General features: G+C 39.2%; 1 protein-coding gene across 1 annotated transcript in view; it reads right to left on the reverse strand.

Annotated features, from left to right (window-relative positions):
* The window catches only part of dock4 (dedicator of cytokinesis 4), a 370374-nt gene that overhangs the window by 262394 nt on the left and 87391 nt on the right, over positions 1 to 20589 (reverse strand). Inside the window, exons 3-6 of the mRNA XM_059978246.1 lie at positions 17840 to 17880; positions 16978 to 17033; positions 13805 to 13901; positions 9648 to 9796 (exon numbers count right to left, since the gene is read on the reverse strand). Of these exons, the coding sequence (XP_059834229.1) occupies positions 9648 to 9796; positions 13805 to 13901; positions 16978 to 17033; positions 17840 to 17880 (343 nt within the window). The remainder of the gene's footprint in view (positions 1 to 9647; positions 9797 to 13804; positions 13902 to 16977; positions 17034 to 17839; positions 17881 to 20589) is intronic.

Raw genomic sequence — 20589 nt, forward strand, 5'->3', positions numbered from 1 at the left:
TCTGCCGCTGCCTGTAAGGAGTTTGTATGGTCTGTCTGTGACCACATGGATTTCCCATGGGTGTATGGGTTAGGGATACTAAGCTGTGGACAAGCTACGTTAGCGCCAGAAGCATGGTGACTCTTGGTGGCCGCCCCGGTACATCTTCGGACTGTGCCTGTCATTGAAACCAATATCACATTTCACTGGATGTCTCAATGTACATGTGGCAATTAAAACTAATCTTCTTTTTAAAAAATAAATAATAATTAATAATCTAAATTACTAAATATTGTTTCATTACATTTATCCCACTTGAGGCCCTCTGACTGAATGCACTTAAATGAAAAACAAGCCTGTTAAATGCTTCCAAATAAAATGCCACACTGGAACAAGTCTTTCAGTTGAAAGCCTCAATTGATGATGCATGAAAGGTGTTGAAGATCATTTCTTTCTCGCATTAAAATTCAAACTGAAAAAATATCTACCAAAACAAGAGTTTTAGTTTTTGGTATTTACTTTCAAATACTCCAAAACTCAAATTTGACCACTTATATGTAAAATAATTATGCTCAGTCATAGTTATTTTAATAGCAGTCTCAGGAGTTCAAACAAAATAGAAAGATTGTTTTTCCACAAATTGAAGAAAAACAAGCTATTTGGTCTTGTTCCAGGACCAAACACTCCAGAACAGAAGTGAAGCTTTCTCTAAACAACCCAGAAGTGGAATAAGGCCAATTGCTTCCTCATTGGGGCAAAATGTTGGCAAGATTAGAAAGGGAATTGTGCTATTGTGAAAGGCTGACATCAGTGACAAAAGATCTTATTGGTCTTTAACTCAATAAGTCCATTCCTCCTCTAAATGGAATTTGCAAGTCAGACTCTGGTAGATGGCTCAGAACTGGTATCCCCCCTGATGCAGCACAAAGAATTACAGGACCTCATCAGACTCAATCAAGTACATTGAAATTTGTTCCTGGGTGGGGACAGTAAATTCCTGAACTAATTGCGGGTGGATTCTAATAACAAACAAGTGAAAATCTGCAGATGCTGGAATTCCAAGAAACAGACATAAAATGCTGGAGGAACTCCGCAGGCCAAACGGCATCTCTGGAAAAATATACGGTCAATGTTTGAGACCGAGACCCTTCCCCAGGAGTTAGAAGGTGGAAGGGGAGGAAAAAAGACAAAATGATAGAGAAACCAGGAGGGGGAGGGGTGAAGTAAAGAGCTGGGAATTTGTTTGGTGAAAGAGATACAGGGCCGGAAAAGGGGGAGATCTAATAGGAAAGGACAGAAGGCCATGAAAGAAAGAAAAGGGGGAGGAGCACCAGAGAGCACAGGCAAGGAGATTCTCGATCTCTTTCTCAATCTCTCTGTCTCTATCTCTGGAGACAGCTTATCTACTGATGTCTATTTCAAGCCCACTGACTCTAACAGATACCTTGACTATACTTCTTCCCACCTTGTTAATTGTAAAAATCCCCTTCTCTCAATTCCTCCACTGCATCAGCTCTCAGGATGAGGATGTTCAATACAGAATGAGGGAGATGTCCTCCTCCTTCAAAGAAAGGGGCTTCCCATCCTCCACCATTACACTGCCCTCAACCACATCTCTTCCATTTCATACACATCAGCCTTCACGTCATCCTTCCGCCACCCCACCAGTAACAGGGTTCCTCGTGTTCTCACCTAACGCCCCCTTCAGCCTCCGTGTCCAGCATATAATTCTCCGTAACTTCCACCATTTCCAACGGGATCCCACAACCAAGCACATCTTTCCCTCACCCCCACTTTCTGCTTTTCGTAGGGATCGCTCCCTGTGCAAATCCATTCTCCCTTCGTCTCTCCGTATTGATCTCCCTCCTGGCACGTACCTTTACAAGCAGAACAAGTGCTATACCTCTTCCCTCACCACCACTGGTGAGACCCAACATAGACTGGAAGACTGCTTTGCCGAGCACCTATGCTCCATACGCCAGAAAAAGCAGGATCTCTCAGTAGCCAGCCATTTTAATTCCACTTCCCATTCCGAACTGTCACTCCATGGCCTCCTCTACGGTTGCAGGGAGGTCAAAACTCAGGTTGGAGGAGCAATATTTTATATTCTGTCTGAGCAACCTCCAACCTGATGGCATAAACATAGATTTCTTGAATTTACACTAATGGCCACCCACCTCACCTCCTTCATGATTCCCCGTCCCCTTTTCTCTCTCACCTTATCTGCCTGCCTGCACTCTGCTGCTCCTCCCCTCTTTTTTTAAAAATACATGGCCTTCTGTCCTCTCCTATCAGATTCCCCCTTCTCCAGCCCCATATCTTTATCACCAATCAACTTCCCAGCTCTTTATTTCAACCCTCCCCCCTCCTAGTTTCACCTATCACCTCCTGTCTCTTCACCTTCTAACTCAGACCTCAAGCAACACACACAAAATCCTGGTGGAACGCAGCAGGCCAGGCAGCATCTATAGGAAGAAGCACTGTCAACATTTCAGGCCAAGACCCTTTGTCGGGACTCAGACCTCATCTTTTTTTCTCCAGTCCTGAGGAAGGGTCTCGGCCCAAACAATCAATTATACTGTTTTCCATAAATGCTGATCGGCCTACCGAGTTCCTCCAGCATTTTGTCTGTGTGTTTGAGGGTGGGTACTATATGCCTGGGATGCCAGTGTAACCAGCTTCCCTTCTTCCGTTGGAACTCTTCTGTAAAACAATGGCATTCAACGATAATTTAAGCAACCACCACTGATGAGCAATGTGGATTTAACCCCGGTTGGCATTTGCTGGCTAGAGAAATGCTATAACAAACTACAAAATAAGAATTTCAGAATCAAATTGCGTATCGATGCAACACAGTGGAAGCAACTATCCCAAGAACAGTGGTTAATATCTTAAATGAGGGCTCTTTTTATATATTTCAAATTGTGGCCAGAATTTGTGATAAACACCCAATCTTAAAAGGATGCAAGGCATACATTAAAAAGGTATACTTTTTAAACCAAAATAAACTTCATAAACTGTGCAACACCTTTTCATTAATACATTCATAGACAAATGTGCTAAAGCAGTGTTAAGTGAGGTTTTAAAAACAATAGCACCATTGCCACTCAAGTGGCCCCCTAGGTGGAAAGTATGCAGCACACTGATCAGAAACAAGTTAAAACCAAGAATCTTTTGAGCACGGGGGGGGAATATACATTACAAAAGTCACAGCACAGAAAAAGACCCATTGGCCCATCGGTCTGTACTGAACCACCTATCACATTTGACTGTGCCTAGCTAAAAATTCACCGGTAATAAAACTAATGTTGTTTAAGGTAATTGGCTGTCAAGACATTTGAGAGATCTGATTCCACCTCTCCACTTCCAAAAGGAAACTGATGTTATATTTTATGCTGGAAATTTCAACAGACATGAAACACAGAGGAAGAATTCCAATTTACTGAGTGGCTAATCAACAAAACAGCTGTGTCACAAACAGATTGTGCAACCCTGTCCGCATCTCCACTTCAAAACAAAAGTGATGTTTCATTCATTTATCGATATATCATCTATTAATGTTTAAATGACTGAAAGAACACAGAGCAGCTGCTGCCAGAAAGATGGTACAAAGGGCCTACAGTTCCCAATGACAGCTCTGTGTTTACTTTAGATATTTAGTCATGACATTGCGGATAATTTTCAATGTTAGCTCACAATGATTCAAGGCTAAAAGGAATTATCTATGTAACAATGCAGTCAGTTACACATATAAACACATGGATCACTTTTAAATTTTGTACAGCCATGCTCTTGCTTATGACCAATCCTTATGTATCTGCATTCAGTTGGGGTGATAAAATACACTACAATTGGTCAATAAAATACACTACAATTGGTCAGTGTCCTGGATGATGAAATGTTCCAATTCTGCTCATTCAGACAGACATACTTTGTTGATCCCGAGGGAAATTGGGTTTCCCTTAATTTCCTTAACTTAAGGAGCCCATAATTTCCACTGCAAAGCGGACCTTTTCCTGTTGAAAGAGATTTGCCTCTTTATACTGGATTTATGCAACACTTTTTACTTAAGTTTCAGCTGCGACAGTCACTCTTCAGTCATTCTATTAACTCTCAGGTATGCAGGTACAATATTTTCAGTGGACGAAGGCACACTGTTATGGCTGGAAAAGTTGAAGGAAGGACTCCAACCCAGACTGAAATGTCAGGGTATGAAACTTCCTCTATCCAGTATCATGTTAGCAAATGTACAGTCACTGGAGAACAAGACTGGGAACATAAGAGCATGATTGGTGTATCAGAAGGAAATGAGAGATGGCTGCATTGTGTGTTTAACAGAGACATGGCTCACTCAAGACACACAGGACACATCAGTAAGAACTGAAGGCTTCACTTTATATCGGATAGACCAGAGCAAAAGGTGGGTCTGTGATTCATGATAAACTTTTCATGCTGTGTGGATGTAGCAGTGCCAACCATTGATCCTGACCACATTTACATACTACCAAAGGCCGCTGTTAAGCAAGCAATCAGGAAGTATTGAGCACAGTGATTAACAATCAAGGAACAACCTACCCCAATGTCTTTCATATCACTGTGGGGACATAAGTCAGGCAGGTTTGAAGAAACCTCTGTCCAATTATCATCAATGTATCTACACCTGCAGCACAAATGGTCCCAATACCCTCTGTTATTCAGTACTGCACAAAAATCTTAGACACATATACTGTTTGTACATAACTAGGGTGCCTAAGATTTTAATGCAATATTTTTTTTGTCAGCGTGGAGCAAAAGTTTGTAAATTTGGTGGGAGCAAAAGCTGTTGGGAATGGTGATGGTGAAGCTCTGTCAAAGGGATGTCAGACAGGTGGCAGAGGAGTGTTGGAGCAGGGTTGTGGTACAGCTGCAGACACACACAGCCCTGAGATGCCAGGCGAGGTCATTTGATTCCAAACTATTGGTTTATTGATCATTACGGAATGACTCTCTGGTGCTTCCTGCTCCCTTCCCCTTTTTGCAACTATAATTCCCCTCTCCCTGCCTCCTTCCTACTGTCAGTCCACAATAGAGACACATATCACAATTAGGTTTATCACCACTTATATATGTCAGCAGTACAGTGCAATACGGAAAATTACAACAGTAATGTGCAAAAGTCTGAGACACCTCAGCTACTTATATATTTCTAAAACTTTTGTATAGTATTGTACCATTAAGAATGCCTTCCATTCTAACCCTAGACCACTGTTGTAGTTGCTTCCTAAAACTACTGATGAGACCCAAAGCCAGACAATAGAAAAAGATGGAATTTGAAATAACCCTTTATTCAGTTCACCAGTCTTAAGATTCAACTCAAACGTACACTCCCCAGTACAACTATTTAAATGGTTTACCCCAGAACAATTGAGTCCTGAATTAGGAAAACAACCTTTCAGTGAAAGTCCAGCTGGGATAGGTTTCAGCTGACTATCCTGGCCAGCCATAACACCTCCCTCTGGAAGTTGATTACCTGTAGGATTTGAGCAGAGGATTGATTTGGAATGGAAGAACCAGCTTACGCTGACAATTAGTCCTTCTTAGTGGTTGCAGCCTTTTACTTTCTTGATATGATGGTGTTTGCCACTGGTGGTTGGTTCAGTTGGGGTCATTCGAATCCTTCCAGGAAGAGATGAAGGTGCTGTTCTGTTTTTGAAGATCTGCCCAACGAACTTGAGCTTTCGGGAGGACATGGTCACAACTGATTGATGTGGCAAAGCCAGCTATGTCCATCTATGATTCCTTCATAGAGTACTTTCCAGTTCGTTTGACAATCTGACCTGCTACCCAGCGGTTTTGCCCTCTGTGATCATAGCTGGACCATTTTGCAGATCCAGGCTTGAATGATTTAACTCGCCGACCAAGGTTGATGTGGCTGTCTTTGTGCATCTGACCATCTGCTGTCTCAGATGTCTCATCCAAAACTGCAGTTTTCTTCCCAAAAGCACTTCAGCTGGACACATCCCCTCAAAGCCCTGGAGGCGGTACAATTTGAGATGGCAGCAGGAATATATTGAGAGCCTCAAACGATGCTCCTTCCCCTCTTGATTTCAAAAACAACTGTCTGAACGTATCCACAAACCTCTCTGCTTGGCCTTTGGTCTGTGAATGATATGGGGGTGAGCAGATGTGGATAAATCCACTGTTCTGGTAGAATGCAGCAAACTGCTGTGAACTGAATTAAATGGCATCATTGGAAGCAGGCGTTTCCAGAATTTCTAAGTGGCTGAAGATCTGGAGCCTCTGTCATTGTTGACTTTGTAGGTAATACATCTGGCCATTTGGAATAGGTGTCAACTAGGGCAAAGTAGGTACACTCATAGATTGGGCTAGCAAAGTCAATATGTACTCAACTCCAATGTCTGATTCGCTGAGGCCATGGTTGTGGATTAGCTCTACTTGGATTCTTTGTAGCCATAGAGACAGGAGTACACTACATACAGCTGTGATATCGTCATCAATAACTGGCAAGTACACAAAACTTCTTGCCAAGACTTTCTATTCAACTGATGCCTGGGTGACCATTGTGAAATTGTTTCAGTACTTTTGGTTGAAGTATTCATGGAATTACTATTCTTCCTCCAAATATTAGACAAGGGTCTACAGTTGAGAACATTGCATGCCGTCAGTAGAAGGATATGGCATCTTTCTCAACCTTGAATGGCCATTGTTCAGTAGGTGTCTGGAGATATAAGAGAATCTGCAGCTGTTTCTGCTCTGGTCCTGTCAACAGTGACCGAAAGACCCCACTTTGGCATCCCTTTTACCCGTCTTCTTGTCACCTCCCTCTGGTTGCCCTCCTCCTTCCCTTTCTCCCATTGTCCACTCTCTTCTATTAAATTTCTCCTTGTTTAGCCCTTTACTTTTTCCATCTATCACCTCACAGCTTCTCTCTTCATCCCTTTTCCCTCGCCCAGTGAGCTTCTCCCTCACCCGGCTTCACCTATCACCTTCTAGCTTGTACTCCTTCCCCTCCTCCCAGCTTCTTGCTCGGTTTTCTTCCACCTTCCTTTCCAGTCCTGATGGATGGTCTTGGCCCAAACTGTTGACTCTATCCTTTTCCATTGATGCTGCCTGACATGCTGAGTTCCTCCAGCATTCTTGTGCGCCCTGTGGATTTTCAGCATCTGCAGAATCTCCTGTGTTTGAGGAGCAGTACTTTGAGGAGCATTACCACACTTCCACAGGAATGACCCCAAACTACCAATGTTTATCACTTAATAAAAATAAGTACTTCATTGATCCTGAGTGGGAAATTATATTGTTACAACAGCAACATTTAAAAACACACAATTAGCAATAATAAATATAATACAGTAATATTAACTAATAAAGTACAGAATTATATACACACTAATTTACCAGTGTGCAATACAGTGCCATAATAATGTACAAAATAATAAAAGAGACTTTTGTACTATGAAACGTGTTCTCCTGTCACACAGATATGAACTGGTGTATATGCTTATTGCATTCGGTAGGAAAGATTTTCTGTAACGACCACTGAAATCATTATGATCTCAATCACAATATCCACCTGCACCCTCCTGCACCTCTCCAATGAGGCTAAATCTAAGCATCTCATCTATTGCCTGGGCGCATGCCTTAAGGAGTTTGGCTTCACCAGAAATGGCTAGATCTGTTGTAAGGTTTAGAGAGGGGTTCGGGGAGGGATATGGCCCAGGTGCAAGTCAGTGGGACTAGGCAGAAAAAATGGTTTGGCACAGCCAAGAAGGGCCAAAAGGCCTGTTTCTGTGCTGTAATGTTCTATGGTTATCTCTCTCTCTCTGTTGATAATATCTCATCTTCTGGTACATATTTTCAACACTCTCCTTTTAGTTACATGTTCTGCGCACCTCTGACCTGCATTTTGCCGCTTTAACGAATTCCTTTATTTCTTTTCTCTCCTTGAACAAAGTTTCCTCATTTACCTACTAACCAGGTGGCTCCATAAATAATGGAAACACCTCCCTGGATGTTGAGGCCAACTTCTCACTTCCCCAGTTTTCAGCCTGAAACAACAACTCAGTTTCTCTTTCCACAAGTGTTGTTTGACTTGTTGAGTACTTCCAGCTTTTTGTTTTGGATTCAACTTAAACTTCATTTCTCTGCTTCCAACTCATGGAAACCTAAGTGAATTTGTACCACATGTTACCTATTGTTGTAAAGGGAGTCAGTGATCAGAAATTGAAGTCTACATAATGTGTTAAAACTAAAATACGCAAATTAACAAAAAGGCTCATGGGGTGTTTCTTTCATTCCCAATTTGGAAATTAAAGCATTCAAGGCATACATAAATATATCATTTGCTTTCATTGCTGTTTACTGCTTTTATTCCTTGGCTAGTTGACTATTTACATTCAAAATGGCTGCTGATATGCAAATAATTTGCAAACAGAGACCATTCTTTCCATTGTCCAGATGTCACTTACACCAGAAGTGGCATTTTAATTGCATGTAAATTAATTAGGCATACAGCAAGCTGGCTAGATGGGCAGCCACATTCGATGGTGTAAAATGTCAGACGTATAAAAAGATACTTCACAAGAGTGACAAAAAAACCAGCTGCAGAAATTTTCTCAGGACTGCTAAACACCCATCTTGAAGGTAAATGTAACAGGAAGTTCACTTAAACACAGATTTCCCTAAGTTAAAACACAACAGAAAATACACTGAAGTCAATGACCCTTCCAGAATCAATTTTTATATCACCACCATATGTAGTAAGATTTGTCTTTGTCTTTGCAGCAGCAATACAATGTAATACATAACAGAGAAAAAAAGCAAATTATAGGAGTATATATTAAATAGCAAATTTAAATAAATAGTGCAAAAAGAGAAATATTTTAAAAAGTAGTGAGGCATTGTTCATGGATTCAATGTCCATTCAGAAATCGGATGGCAGAGGGGAAGAAGCTGTTCCTGAATTGGTGAGTGTTTGCCTTCAGGCTCCTGTACCTGCTTCTCTGATGGTAGCAACAAGAACAAGGCATGACCTGGGTAATAGGGGTCCTTAATGACGAATGCTGCCTTTCCTTGAAGATGCCTGGATAATATGGAGGCTAGTGCCCATCATGAAGATGACTAAGTTTACAACTCTCTGCAACTTATCTTGATTTTGTGCAGCAGCCCACCATCCCCACCCCGCCCATACTAGATAGTGATGCAGCCAGTTAGAATGCTCTCCATGGTACATTGTAGAAATTTGCCAGAACTCCTACATAACTACTCCCAAACGTGGTTTAGCCGGATTTCTTTATCCTTAGTAATTTTAGAGCTTTCACTTCATACAATAAACATACAAATAAGTAAAATGTGCTTGATTTTAAATATCCTTTTAACATAGATATATTATAAGCAATTTTATTTACTCATTTCCAAAACTACTTGGCCTGATGTCACCCCACCCCACATATCCTCTCACCCATAATTTTATTTATTTAATATTTATGTTATGGTTCAATTATAATCGATTATGCTAAGCATTAACATTTCTGCATGGCACTGATATTAGAATATTACTTTTCTGTTTGTGCTTCCACATTACATTATTGGCTGCTGTGGAACATCATTGTGAAATAAAATTAAACATTAAATATTATATACCACCATAGTCATTAGGTAGTGCTTACTCATTTCCCCAATCCAGGCGGGCTGTAATGTGCCGTTTTACATCTTTGATCCGATCATGGGTTAGATGCCCCACAAGGACCTGCCTACGGAGATCAAGCAGTTCATTCATCACATGCCACAGTCGGTGGAACAAATCCCCTTCATTCTTCTGTCAGAAAAGGAAAAAAAAAATGAGATGAAGTATACTTCGTGGAAATGACATTCTTTTAAAAAGTAGTTGATGTCAAAAACATGGACTGTCATCATGGTCTATACAGAAAGATCTACCAACACACAAAGAGGATGTGGAGCTACATTTACAATCAGCAGCATTTACAATCAAAATAAAGCCAAATACATACAGGTAGAATTGAAAATGGTAACCAAAACATCTTCATGAGATTGAAAGACAAGCACTTGTGAGGTTGGGGGGGGGGGGGTTGAGAAACTTATGGAAATCAACCTTTCAAAATATTTAATTTTCTCACAAAAGTGAACGTATAAATTGGCCTATTACGACAAAACCTCCTGATTCAATCATGCAGAAACATTTAAGTAAATGGCCTTGGAGTGTTTGGAAAGATTCTTAGCCATAAATCACATTTGTTCCCAATTCAAACTAAATGCCTTGAAGAGAAAAACAAACTAAAATTTAATAAAAATCCCAAAGTGTCCTCAGGATAGCGAAGACATGAGAGAAATAATTAATTCGCTCATTTGAAATGCATATACTTTCATGGCAGTCATGAGGTGGAACTAAATTCAGTCACGTCTCATCAATGAATACTGCCTAATCTGCAAAGCACACAAATTTACTCTACAAATCTTTAACACCATTTTCTCTTCTGTCGCTTTTCTGGAATGTAGCCGTTTTCTTTTTTTAAAAAACTGTCAATTAATCAATGCTGTTGGCGATCAGGTTTTCCATTTCAAGTTCTCTTTACTGAAGTCACTTGCAAACTACATACACATTCAATTGAGAACAAATATGATGCATGGCCAGGGACTTCTCTGAAAACACAAAGTTGTTGACAGTGCAGGTCTTCTTGCTGCAGGAACTGGATATTGGACTGAATAGGATTCCACGCAATTTCATTTGATTATAATCAAGGTCACTGGAAAACCATTTTCTACATGCTCCCACCCTGCTAAAGGACACATCCTGATCTGCTTTTGAATTCAGCCCACGTCACTGTCCCTGGCTCTGATCCGACGCTGCCTTAAGGCATCAAATTGTGCTACATTAGGGTGGAAATATCTGATCTTACAAAATCAATACCTGCCTCAAGCAGCACAGTCCAGACAGGAGGAGGTATGGGGTGGGGACTGTGAAGAAAGGAAATTTGGGAAAATTGACTTCATTATGTGGGAGGTGGGTTGAGAAGAGAAAAGGATAGAGGAATGAATTGCAGAAAGAAAGGTGTTTTTTGAAAAAAAAATCTTCAAAGTTAGCAGAAAATTTTATAAATTAATTACATTTTGCAGCTTGGCAGCTCCAGCACCTGCCCCACAAATTAAAATCTCCAGGTTTTGGGCGCCAGAGTCTTCTGCTGTTTCTCGTTTGACCTGATAGCAAATCCATTAAGCTTCACATTTGGCTGGTACTGAGCAAGAAAACAACTGGTAGCTTTGGATCAGCATCCTTTAATAAAAATGTTGTCAATCCTTTTTGATCGACTGAAATACTCACTGAGCCTGTAGCAGATGGTAGCTGAGGCGTTTCTCCAGAGTCCTCCTGACCCGAAATGCCATGTTTCCATGGGGATGTGGGGCGTGAATTTAAATAAGAAATTTCTTTAAAATGTAGGGCGGTCGCTGAAAATTCTACATGGTATTTCATTTTAGAATGGAGCCGGGGAATATATTTTGTTATGGAAACAACCTTTCAGAACCAATTGTTTTTAATCAATCTACCAGATTGATAGCAAGTTCTGATTTCCAGCAGCTGTAGACTGTAAATATTGGGTATAAATCAATGCAAGTTGGGAAGTAGATATTTTGGACACTTTTGGATTCAATATGTGCATCTAATTTGAAAATTATTTCCTTGGATAAGTCTGTGACATACAATACAATCTCTATTTCAGGTGCTGGACAATATTAGTGTTCTGACCTTCTATGTTTATTCACTTTAATAGCTGAGACTAATGCATTTTAATCCCTTCATTGGAGGCAAATGATTCGGCAGCATTATTTGAAAGAACCCGCAGCAAAAAATAATTCACAACTGACACAGCACAGGAAGTGAAAGCAATGAATTATCCTTTGTTTACTTTCCATCCTTTTTGTTTAAACAGATTTTCCATGCTGTCTTGCAATTTAATTTTCCGCATACATGCTACCTTCTGGCGAGAAAGCTGATGGTCTGTTTGCAGGCTTTGCTTGACAACTAGTTGCTGGTCACAAGGTGACCTAGTTGACCTGAACAAATCTTCCCCTCTCACTAATTGAACTTCTGCAAGGATACTGAGAAAACTTCAGTGAGACGGTTCACGATGCCAAATCATCTAAACATTCTTTGCCGGACTGCAGTCTTTAATTTCAATGTCTTTCCATTTCATGTAATAGAATACTTACTTTGCAGATACAAGCTTAATAAGAGAATATTTTAGGTGTTGGATAATACTTGATCACACCAGACACACTCAAAATGAAAAATAAAACAATAGATTATGCAGTAGTTTTGTTCCTTGAATATGTGCTTATTCATCTGATTATTTTATAAATGCTACTTCAGGATCATACCGAATTGTGGTATATTTAGATCTCACTTTGTAGAATAGGTTAAGAAAAACAAGCAATAATTGTGGTTTGCCTTAAAAAGAAGACAAACATTCAGCTCACGCACAACACGCTGGAGGAACTCAGCGGGTCGGGCAGCATCTGTGGAAATGAACAGCCAATGTTTCGGGCCGAAATGTTGACTGTTCGTTTCTGCGGATGCTGCCCAACCTGCTGAGTTCCTCCAACATGTTGTGTGTGTTGCTTTGACCCCAGCATCTGCAGAGTATTTTGTGTAAACATTCACTTCAACAGTCAGCTGAGGAAAGCTCCTACCCCAGTAGATTTAGCCACCCTTCAAGGTATGGACAGATGGGAGTAAGATTGTATTTTTACCTTATAAAAGCTACAGTCTATATTGTGATTATGCTTGCTACTCATGACATTGTTTTATATAAATTTTCCCTTTGCCACAGCCGCTGTTAAGGTGTTTGTATGTTCTCTCCATGATCGTGTGGGTTTCCTCCGGGTGTTCTCATTTCCTCCCACAGTACAAAGGCGTTCAAACTGGTCATTGTAAATTGTCCCATGATTAGGTTGTGGTTAAATCATGGGGGAGTTGCTGGGCAGCATGGCTCAAAGGCCTGTTCTGCACTGTACCTCAATAAGTACATCAATATATTACGGAGAGAACAGCAAACTTTGAGACCCTAAACTCCCAGGTGTTTTCCCCTCATTCTGATGTATTACAAAGCTCGAAGCATCAAGGTGAAAAGGAAAATTGAGGGCTTCATTTCAAATACCCTTTGGCGTCTGACACATTTGACATTATGGTCATAACTCAGTAACATTATTATTAAAATTCAGAAATGGGCAAAGTTTCTTGCAAGGTTACCTTCAGAAGGACTTTTGGCGCAGAGGAAATATTATGAATCAATATTCTCCAGGTTTAATTTCGAGAACGTAAAAGCAGAAGTAGGACAGCAAGTTAAATGACAATTTGAAGAAATGTAGACAAAAAAAACCATAATGGATGCAAAGCAGAGCTCATTATATATTTAACTACCGAGCCAACTTACAAATGAGTTGAGAAAAAAAAACAATAAAATCTACACCACTGTTTCCACTGCTGTCAAGTTCAACACATGGATGGCATCTTTAAGGTCTGCTTAAAGATTACGCAAGACTCAAAAATGTTCACGCATGAGAAGAATGTGGATGTGCCATCTAATATTAAAACCCATTGTTAAACACTAGCAAAGCTTATGGATACACTGATAATCCGAGCATATTTCTCTGCAGTAGAAATAGGGTGAATTTCTTTGGGTCCTGCACCAACTCTCCACTGCTGGAATTTCTACAACTGTTACACTGAAGGAGAGGTCAGAGGAGGGAGTTATCAAAGTATATTTCAGGATATATGCTTTTTAAATACAAAAAAAAAGAAAATTGTTACCACATAAAGCTGTTTCCACATTATCCCCCATTCTCGTAAAGTTCCTGTCATTTCTGTGATGACTGTGTCTTCTGTTGGAATGATTGTTTCAAATTGCCTGTGATTGTAAAGAGAACAGATCTGTCATAAATTGAAGGTCGCCTATCTACATTAACTTACAGAAGAAATGGGCCATTTTGCTTCTTTTGTGCAGAATGACTGAAATATTTATCTTCCTTATGTAAGTAATGGGCAAAAAATAATCTCCTCTGCATGTGTCTGCAGATTTGAATGATTCTCAAGCACAATCTTCTTGAAAAACTTCAGCAATTAAATATATTTATTTGTTGTGCTTAAAATGCTTTCACCTTTTAAAATAAAATATCCTTATAGTAATGGTAACCTACATATTTAGTAATGGGTATTTTTGTTTTAAATTGAAGTACAGAGAAAATTTACAAGGATGTTGCCACATCTGGAGGACCTGAGTTGTAAGGAAAGATTGAAAAGGCTCGGACTGTATTCTTTAGAACATAGAAGATTGAGAAGCGATTTGATAGAGGTATACAAAATTGAAATAGGTAAAGAACAATGTGGTTTTGTGAAAAACAAAGGTCCAAGAAATGCGATGTTGATTTTAAGGATACTATCAGAACAAGCTATCCAAGCACTAAAAGATTTGTTTGTTTTATCAACTACACAAAAGCATTTGATAAAGTGAAGCACAATAAGTTATTTGAAATATTACAGGAAACTCTAGATCCTAGATTCAAAAGACTTCCGTGTAATCAGAAATCTGTACTGGGAACAAACTGCAGCTGTAAGTATAGATGGAAAAGTGAGTCAGTTTACGAAAATCAAGAGAGGCGTTAGACAAGGGTGTGTTTTCTCCCCTGATGTGTTTAATGTGTACAGTGAAACAATATTACAAAAAATAAGAGTCATCTTGGCCATGAAAGTTGGCGGTGAAAACATCAATAATTTCAGATATGCGGATGACACTGTTAATTGCAAGTATAGAGGAAGAACTATAAAACTTAGTTGATATAGTTGTTGAAGAAAGTGCAGAAATGGCTCTATCAATTGCAAAAAAACAATGTATGGTGATATCCAAAAAGAAGGAGAATCCTATCTGCAGGCTGAGAATAAACAGGGAAGACATAACACAAGTACAGAACTTTTGCTACTTAGGAAGCTGGGTGACATCAGATGACAGATGCAACATGGTCATCAAAAGAAGAATAGAGATGGCAAAAGACACCTTTACGAGAATGACGAGTATACTGACCAACACTAAACTAGGCATGACAACCTGCCTCAGAGTACTAAAATGTTACGTTTATCCAGTTATGTTATATGGCTCAGAATGTTGGACAATATCTAGTAACATGAGGAAATGAATTGAAGCAGCAGAGATGTGTTTTTTGAGGTGGATGCAAAGAACATCGTGGACGAAACGAATATCTAACAAGGATGTCATGAACAGAGCAAGCACAAAAAGAGAAATAATGTATAAGATCATGAAAAGGCAACATAACTTCATTGGACATGTGATAGGAAAGAGGGGTTAGAATGCACGGTAATTATGGGAAAGACTGAAGGGAAGAAAGCAAGAGGAAAGCAAAGACAAATGATGATGAAGACAGCAGCCAGAGAACTGGAAATGAATACCAATGAATTGATCCACTTGACCCGAAACAGGAGTGAGAGGGTCATGGCAGTCAAAGCTCAAACTGGGCACGGCACCTGATGATGATGGATGATGAATAAAGAAAATAACATTTCAAAATTTTACTGTCCTGATACTGGAGTCAAACTTGTGGGCTTACTGAGAGCCATATCTGGTGTCTAATGCATAATCTTCCTTGAGCACAAATCCAAGGCACTTTAATTTCATACCATTTCCAGGTAGATTCATGCATACAAGGTACAGGTGGATAACTAACACGATAGCTTTAGTTTGAAAAATAAGCAACTTTTGATATTTATATGTGATGCAAAGAAGGCAATCTGGTTGGCAGTGGTGGAATTGGAATTAATGTCTTGATTTGGCAAGAACTATTATTTACTCCAAACTTCCACATATCTCCAAGGTTGTGGCAGAAATGGACAGAAGGAAAACAGGGACACCATTGAAAGCTGTGCTAACCAGCCAACTACGAGGCTAACCTTGGAATGCAAAGTAATTGAAGGAGAGGGCAGGAGGCATTGTGAAACAGATGGGACATTTCCTGTTTAGAGATCCCAGTATCACTTTTTCATCCCCACAGAGGAACTTGCCACCAAGTCATTTCATCTGTTCACCAATCTGACTATCTGATACATAAATGGACAGAAGTTCTTTAAGAAGTACAATTACTCCAAACCTCATGCTGGCAAGGTCACCATTGGAGGTTGCAGGCAGATAACAGGCAAGATCATAGGCTTTCTGCCTATTTATTTACACATACATAAAATTAATGAGTTTAAACATACTTACATATACATTTCCATCTAAAGACTGAAAAAAAACTAGCAAAGCTATCTTGTACATCTTGCAGTCAAACCTTCATATTTAATTAGCTATCTAAAAGGTGGAACACAAGTCTAAATGTCTCATCAACCTATCCTTGGTTTTGACCAAACCTTAATCAGAAATTCTCCACTGTTGAAACTGCTTCTTCTATAAACTGAACGAACAGTACGTGTCCAAGATTATAGTGATAAGGTGAACAAAGATGAGTAAATTTCTCGTACATGTGCAGAGGGTATATAATAGTAACACGGTTATATTTCAAACTTTAAGTGCAACCAATCTAGCCAAAGAATCATTAAGTTATAATTGCCAACTATAGATACTCTTTTATTTACAGGGAAATGCATGTAGTTATATTTCCCCACTCTAATAACTCAATAAACCAGGAAGTACTTCCAGGACTACATAGCAATTAATCATAAATTGCAAATCACGACAGTCTTCAGTAAGCAGCCAATTTGATCATGACTGGAGAACAATTACAGATTATGAAGGATATTTTCTTCAGTTAAGCTTAATTATATCTTCCTGCAAGCAGCTTGATACCATGATAGGGTAATTACAGTAGCAATTCGGTTTAATAACTGTGCAAATCATAATATGAATATTCCCAAACCCATTTAGAAAATTAAGCCTGTGAACAGTTCTTTCCTTCACACTATAGAATCGCTGAACTTACCCTTTGTTTTTGACATTTGCATTTTTCAAGTGAATATAGGCAGCGGGGAAAATTCCCTTTAAGAATGAGAAAAATATTAATTTTTCAAGCTACCCTAATTGCTTAAAAATTACATTCTGTATAACAATGCAAAACACATGCTCTAAATATACTCCAAAACAAAGCACCATATATAACAATTTGCATTTTTGTAGCAATTTCAAGGTACTTTAAGTAAAACAAAGGAATTTTACATTAAACAAAGTTTGACACAGACATCACACAGAAATATTGCCAGGTATTGAGAAATTAGGCAATTCTCAAACCCAAAGGTGTGATCAATGGGAGTGATTTTAATGAATGTCTTTAAGGACCAAATTCAGTAACAAAGACTCAGTTTGCACTGGGAGCCAAAAGCAATATCTCTGCCCTTAAGCTTAGATGGAGGGATTTTATGCTTTGAATGACAGATGAGCCGGCAGGCAATTTAGAGTGTAGGGATCTGGAGAGATGCTAGCAAGGTAAAAATGGATGTCAGGAGTTCACAAGGAATTGGAGATTTTCCAATCATATTGCACTTAAAGCAAGAAGCAGTAAACAAATCAAAATCCTACAATGCAAGCTTTAAGAAAGCCCAAATAAAAATAGTCATTATGGCTCAAGTGAAATATTTGCATCCCTCTGAACAAATGCAAGTATTAATGGAGTCTTTAACACAAAGGGACACCAGAAATAAAGCATGACAGTTTATCTGGGACATGCTGTAGGGTATCTTAACATTTTACAATAAACTAGTAACTTAAGCACATTTACTCTTGAACAGAATTCACAAAGTTGCATAATCTATGTGCAAAATTATATTGTGTAGATGTATATACTGTACCTTCGTGCTTGGATTTCTTAAAACAAATCCTCTGTACCAACCTAAGAATAAAATAGAAAATTCAAAAGTGAAGTGTTTTTTTTAAAAGACTGGAATACAGTTGATCAAAAGTCAGCAGAACATGTGACCAGGAATTTTACATCACTGTTCTCTTGGGAATCCATCGCTGTGTAGAATTTCAAGTGCTTAAAAACTGCCCAATATCATTTCTTGCAAATATTAGCCATTTGTCCTGAAGGGTTTTGGCCCAAAATGTCAACTGATTATTCACATTCTCAGATGCTGCCTGACTCGATGGGTTCCTCTCGCATTTTGTGGGAGTTGCTCAAGATTTCCAGCATCTGCAGAACATCTTGTGATTATGATTATCCACTAATTTGACCACGATGACAATGGTCCTTGCTATTAACCTCATTATTTCTGCACTTATTTCGAGCAGCTTCAGTCATGGGACATTTGCAAGTAAATACTGCAGATGAAATGTTGTTGTATGGTGTGACCTATGTGGATTCATTGTTAGCTTTGTGAACACAGTGTCTCATTGTCTGGCTCATTGAAATTCATTGCATGGGGCATGAAGTTGCTTTCCTTGCACAGTAGATATCAACTGAACACAGTGTTCGAGCAGAGCTGGAACGATGCAAGAAGGAACTTCACAGCCATAATTAATTAATCCTGGATTAGCTAGCAGTGATTCTTTTTATTATGTGCTAAATGTTAATTACCGCCTATGAACCACACTGGTACTGAAAATTAGCTTGTCCTAATGTAGCCTCATGTTTTCACTTAAATTGTTGATCATATGAAAGTGCAAAATAATCCAAATATTAATTGCAAAACACACAAAATGCTGGGCTGATGAAGGGTCTTGGCCCGAAACATCAACTGTTTACTCTTTTCCACAGATGTTTCATGGCCTGCTGAGTTCCTCCAACACTTCGTGTGTGTTGCTTTGGATTTTCAGCAACTGGAGACTTTCTCGTGCTCCCAAGTATTAACTTCTCACTTTTCTTTCCCTCACCCAGTCCCATGCCTCTCTATTTTCATTCCTGAACATGATGCTAATCTATTTCATTTATTGTTTTATCTCAAAACTTTGTGCTAAATTCATGATCCCTCTGACAGGTTGTGGAGGTACACAGGTATCTGCAAATAATCACCTGAAAAGCAAATGCCCTATTGCCTGAGCTGAGGCACTAGCAAGTGGCACTTTCACAACATGCTATGGCAAAATATCAAGACGATTCACAGATTTAGATCCATGATTTGTTGTAACAGGATAACGCAAGGCCTTTTCAGTCTCCACATTCCAAAGATGGAGCATGGAGATTCAACAGGCAAGAGGAGATGCCCTTTGTTCTTGATGGATCAAAATTCATTGAATCATCATAGGGCCGGTGTGCACAGCAAGCCTTCTAAGGTGGCGTATGTTACTCCTTGAATCATATTTTGAAGCAGCACTAAAATGCCAAACAAAATACCTGAACTGGGAAATTTTAAAATGCTGCAATATTTCTTCAGTATAGTGTGATTACAAGTAGCCAAACTTCAAATTATCTTGAAATTTCAGGCACAGACCTTTTAAACTCCATGATTTAATACATTTTTCATATTTCAACATCAGTCCATGCTGACTCATTCCATCAATTCCATCCTCCCCACTTATTTCCCTGTAATCTATTTTCTCTCAAATACCATTAGCTCCCTCCCCTACCTCTCCTTCCCCATGCAACACACCTATACAAGGGGCAATTCAACATCAATGAATTAGTCTACCAGCCAATAGGTCTTTAGGAATCAGGAAGAAAGCAGAGCACCTGGGGAAACCTAATATGAGTTTCTGCTGATGTATCTTCTTTATTTAGGCACTTCTGTTGAAATTTTTTAAAAATATGCTGCATATTTGATTGAAATATTAGGTAAAGGATCTTCTTAAAGTTTTAGAACATATATATACATTGCTATACCATATTAAAAATACAGTAACAATTCAGCAAAAATGTCTACATTCTAAACAAAAAATATTTAAGTTATTAACGAACATTTAAAATGCAATTAATGCATATTTTGAATGTTTTTTGTCTACCTTCACTGATCAAAATGAACGAAGTTATGCTTAATTTAGAGTTTTTTTCTTACATGCACGAGAAAAAAAACTTCTCAAAATCAGTGCCATGAGCATCTGATTTGTTGATTGCAAGTAATGGAGAAATTAAAGCTCATGGTATTATTTTATACACCTGAATGTATGAGAAGGTTGTTTATTCTATACATCGAGCAGTGCTGTGGGGAAAGAAAACTTTACAGCCCTGAGAATTGATTTCTTGTGGGCATATTCAGTAAATCCAACAAACAGAATAGAATCAATGAAAGATCACACTCAACAGGACGGATAAATAACTAATGTGCAAAAGACAGCAAACTGTACAAATACAGAAGAAATAATAATAATAAATGTTGAGAACATGAGATGATGAGTCCTTGAACTGAGCCCGTAGGTTGTGGGACTATTTCAGTGATGTGGCAAATGAAGTCGAGTGAGGTCATCCTCTCTGGTTCAGGAGCCTGGTGGCTGAGGGAGAACTGTTCCTGCTGTGAGTCCTGAGGCTCCTGTGCCTTCTTCCTGATGGCATCAATGAGAACACACCATGAACTGAGTGGTGTCGTCCTTGATGATGGATGCTGCTTTTTTGAGACAGCACTCATGTAGATGTGCTCAATGTTTGGGAGGGCTTTATCTGTGATGGACT

The sequence above is a fragment of the Hypanus sabinus genome, chromosome 8 (assembly GCF_030144855.1).
Source record: "Hypanus sabinus isolate sHypSab1 chromosome 8, sHypSab1.hap1, whole genome shotgun sequence".
NCBI lineage: Eukaryota > Metazoa > Chordata > Chondrichthyes > Myliobatiformes > Dasyatidae > Hypanus > Hypanus sabinus.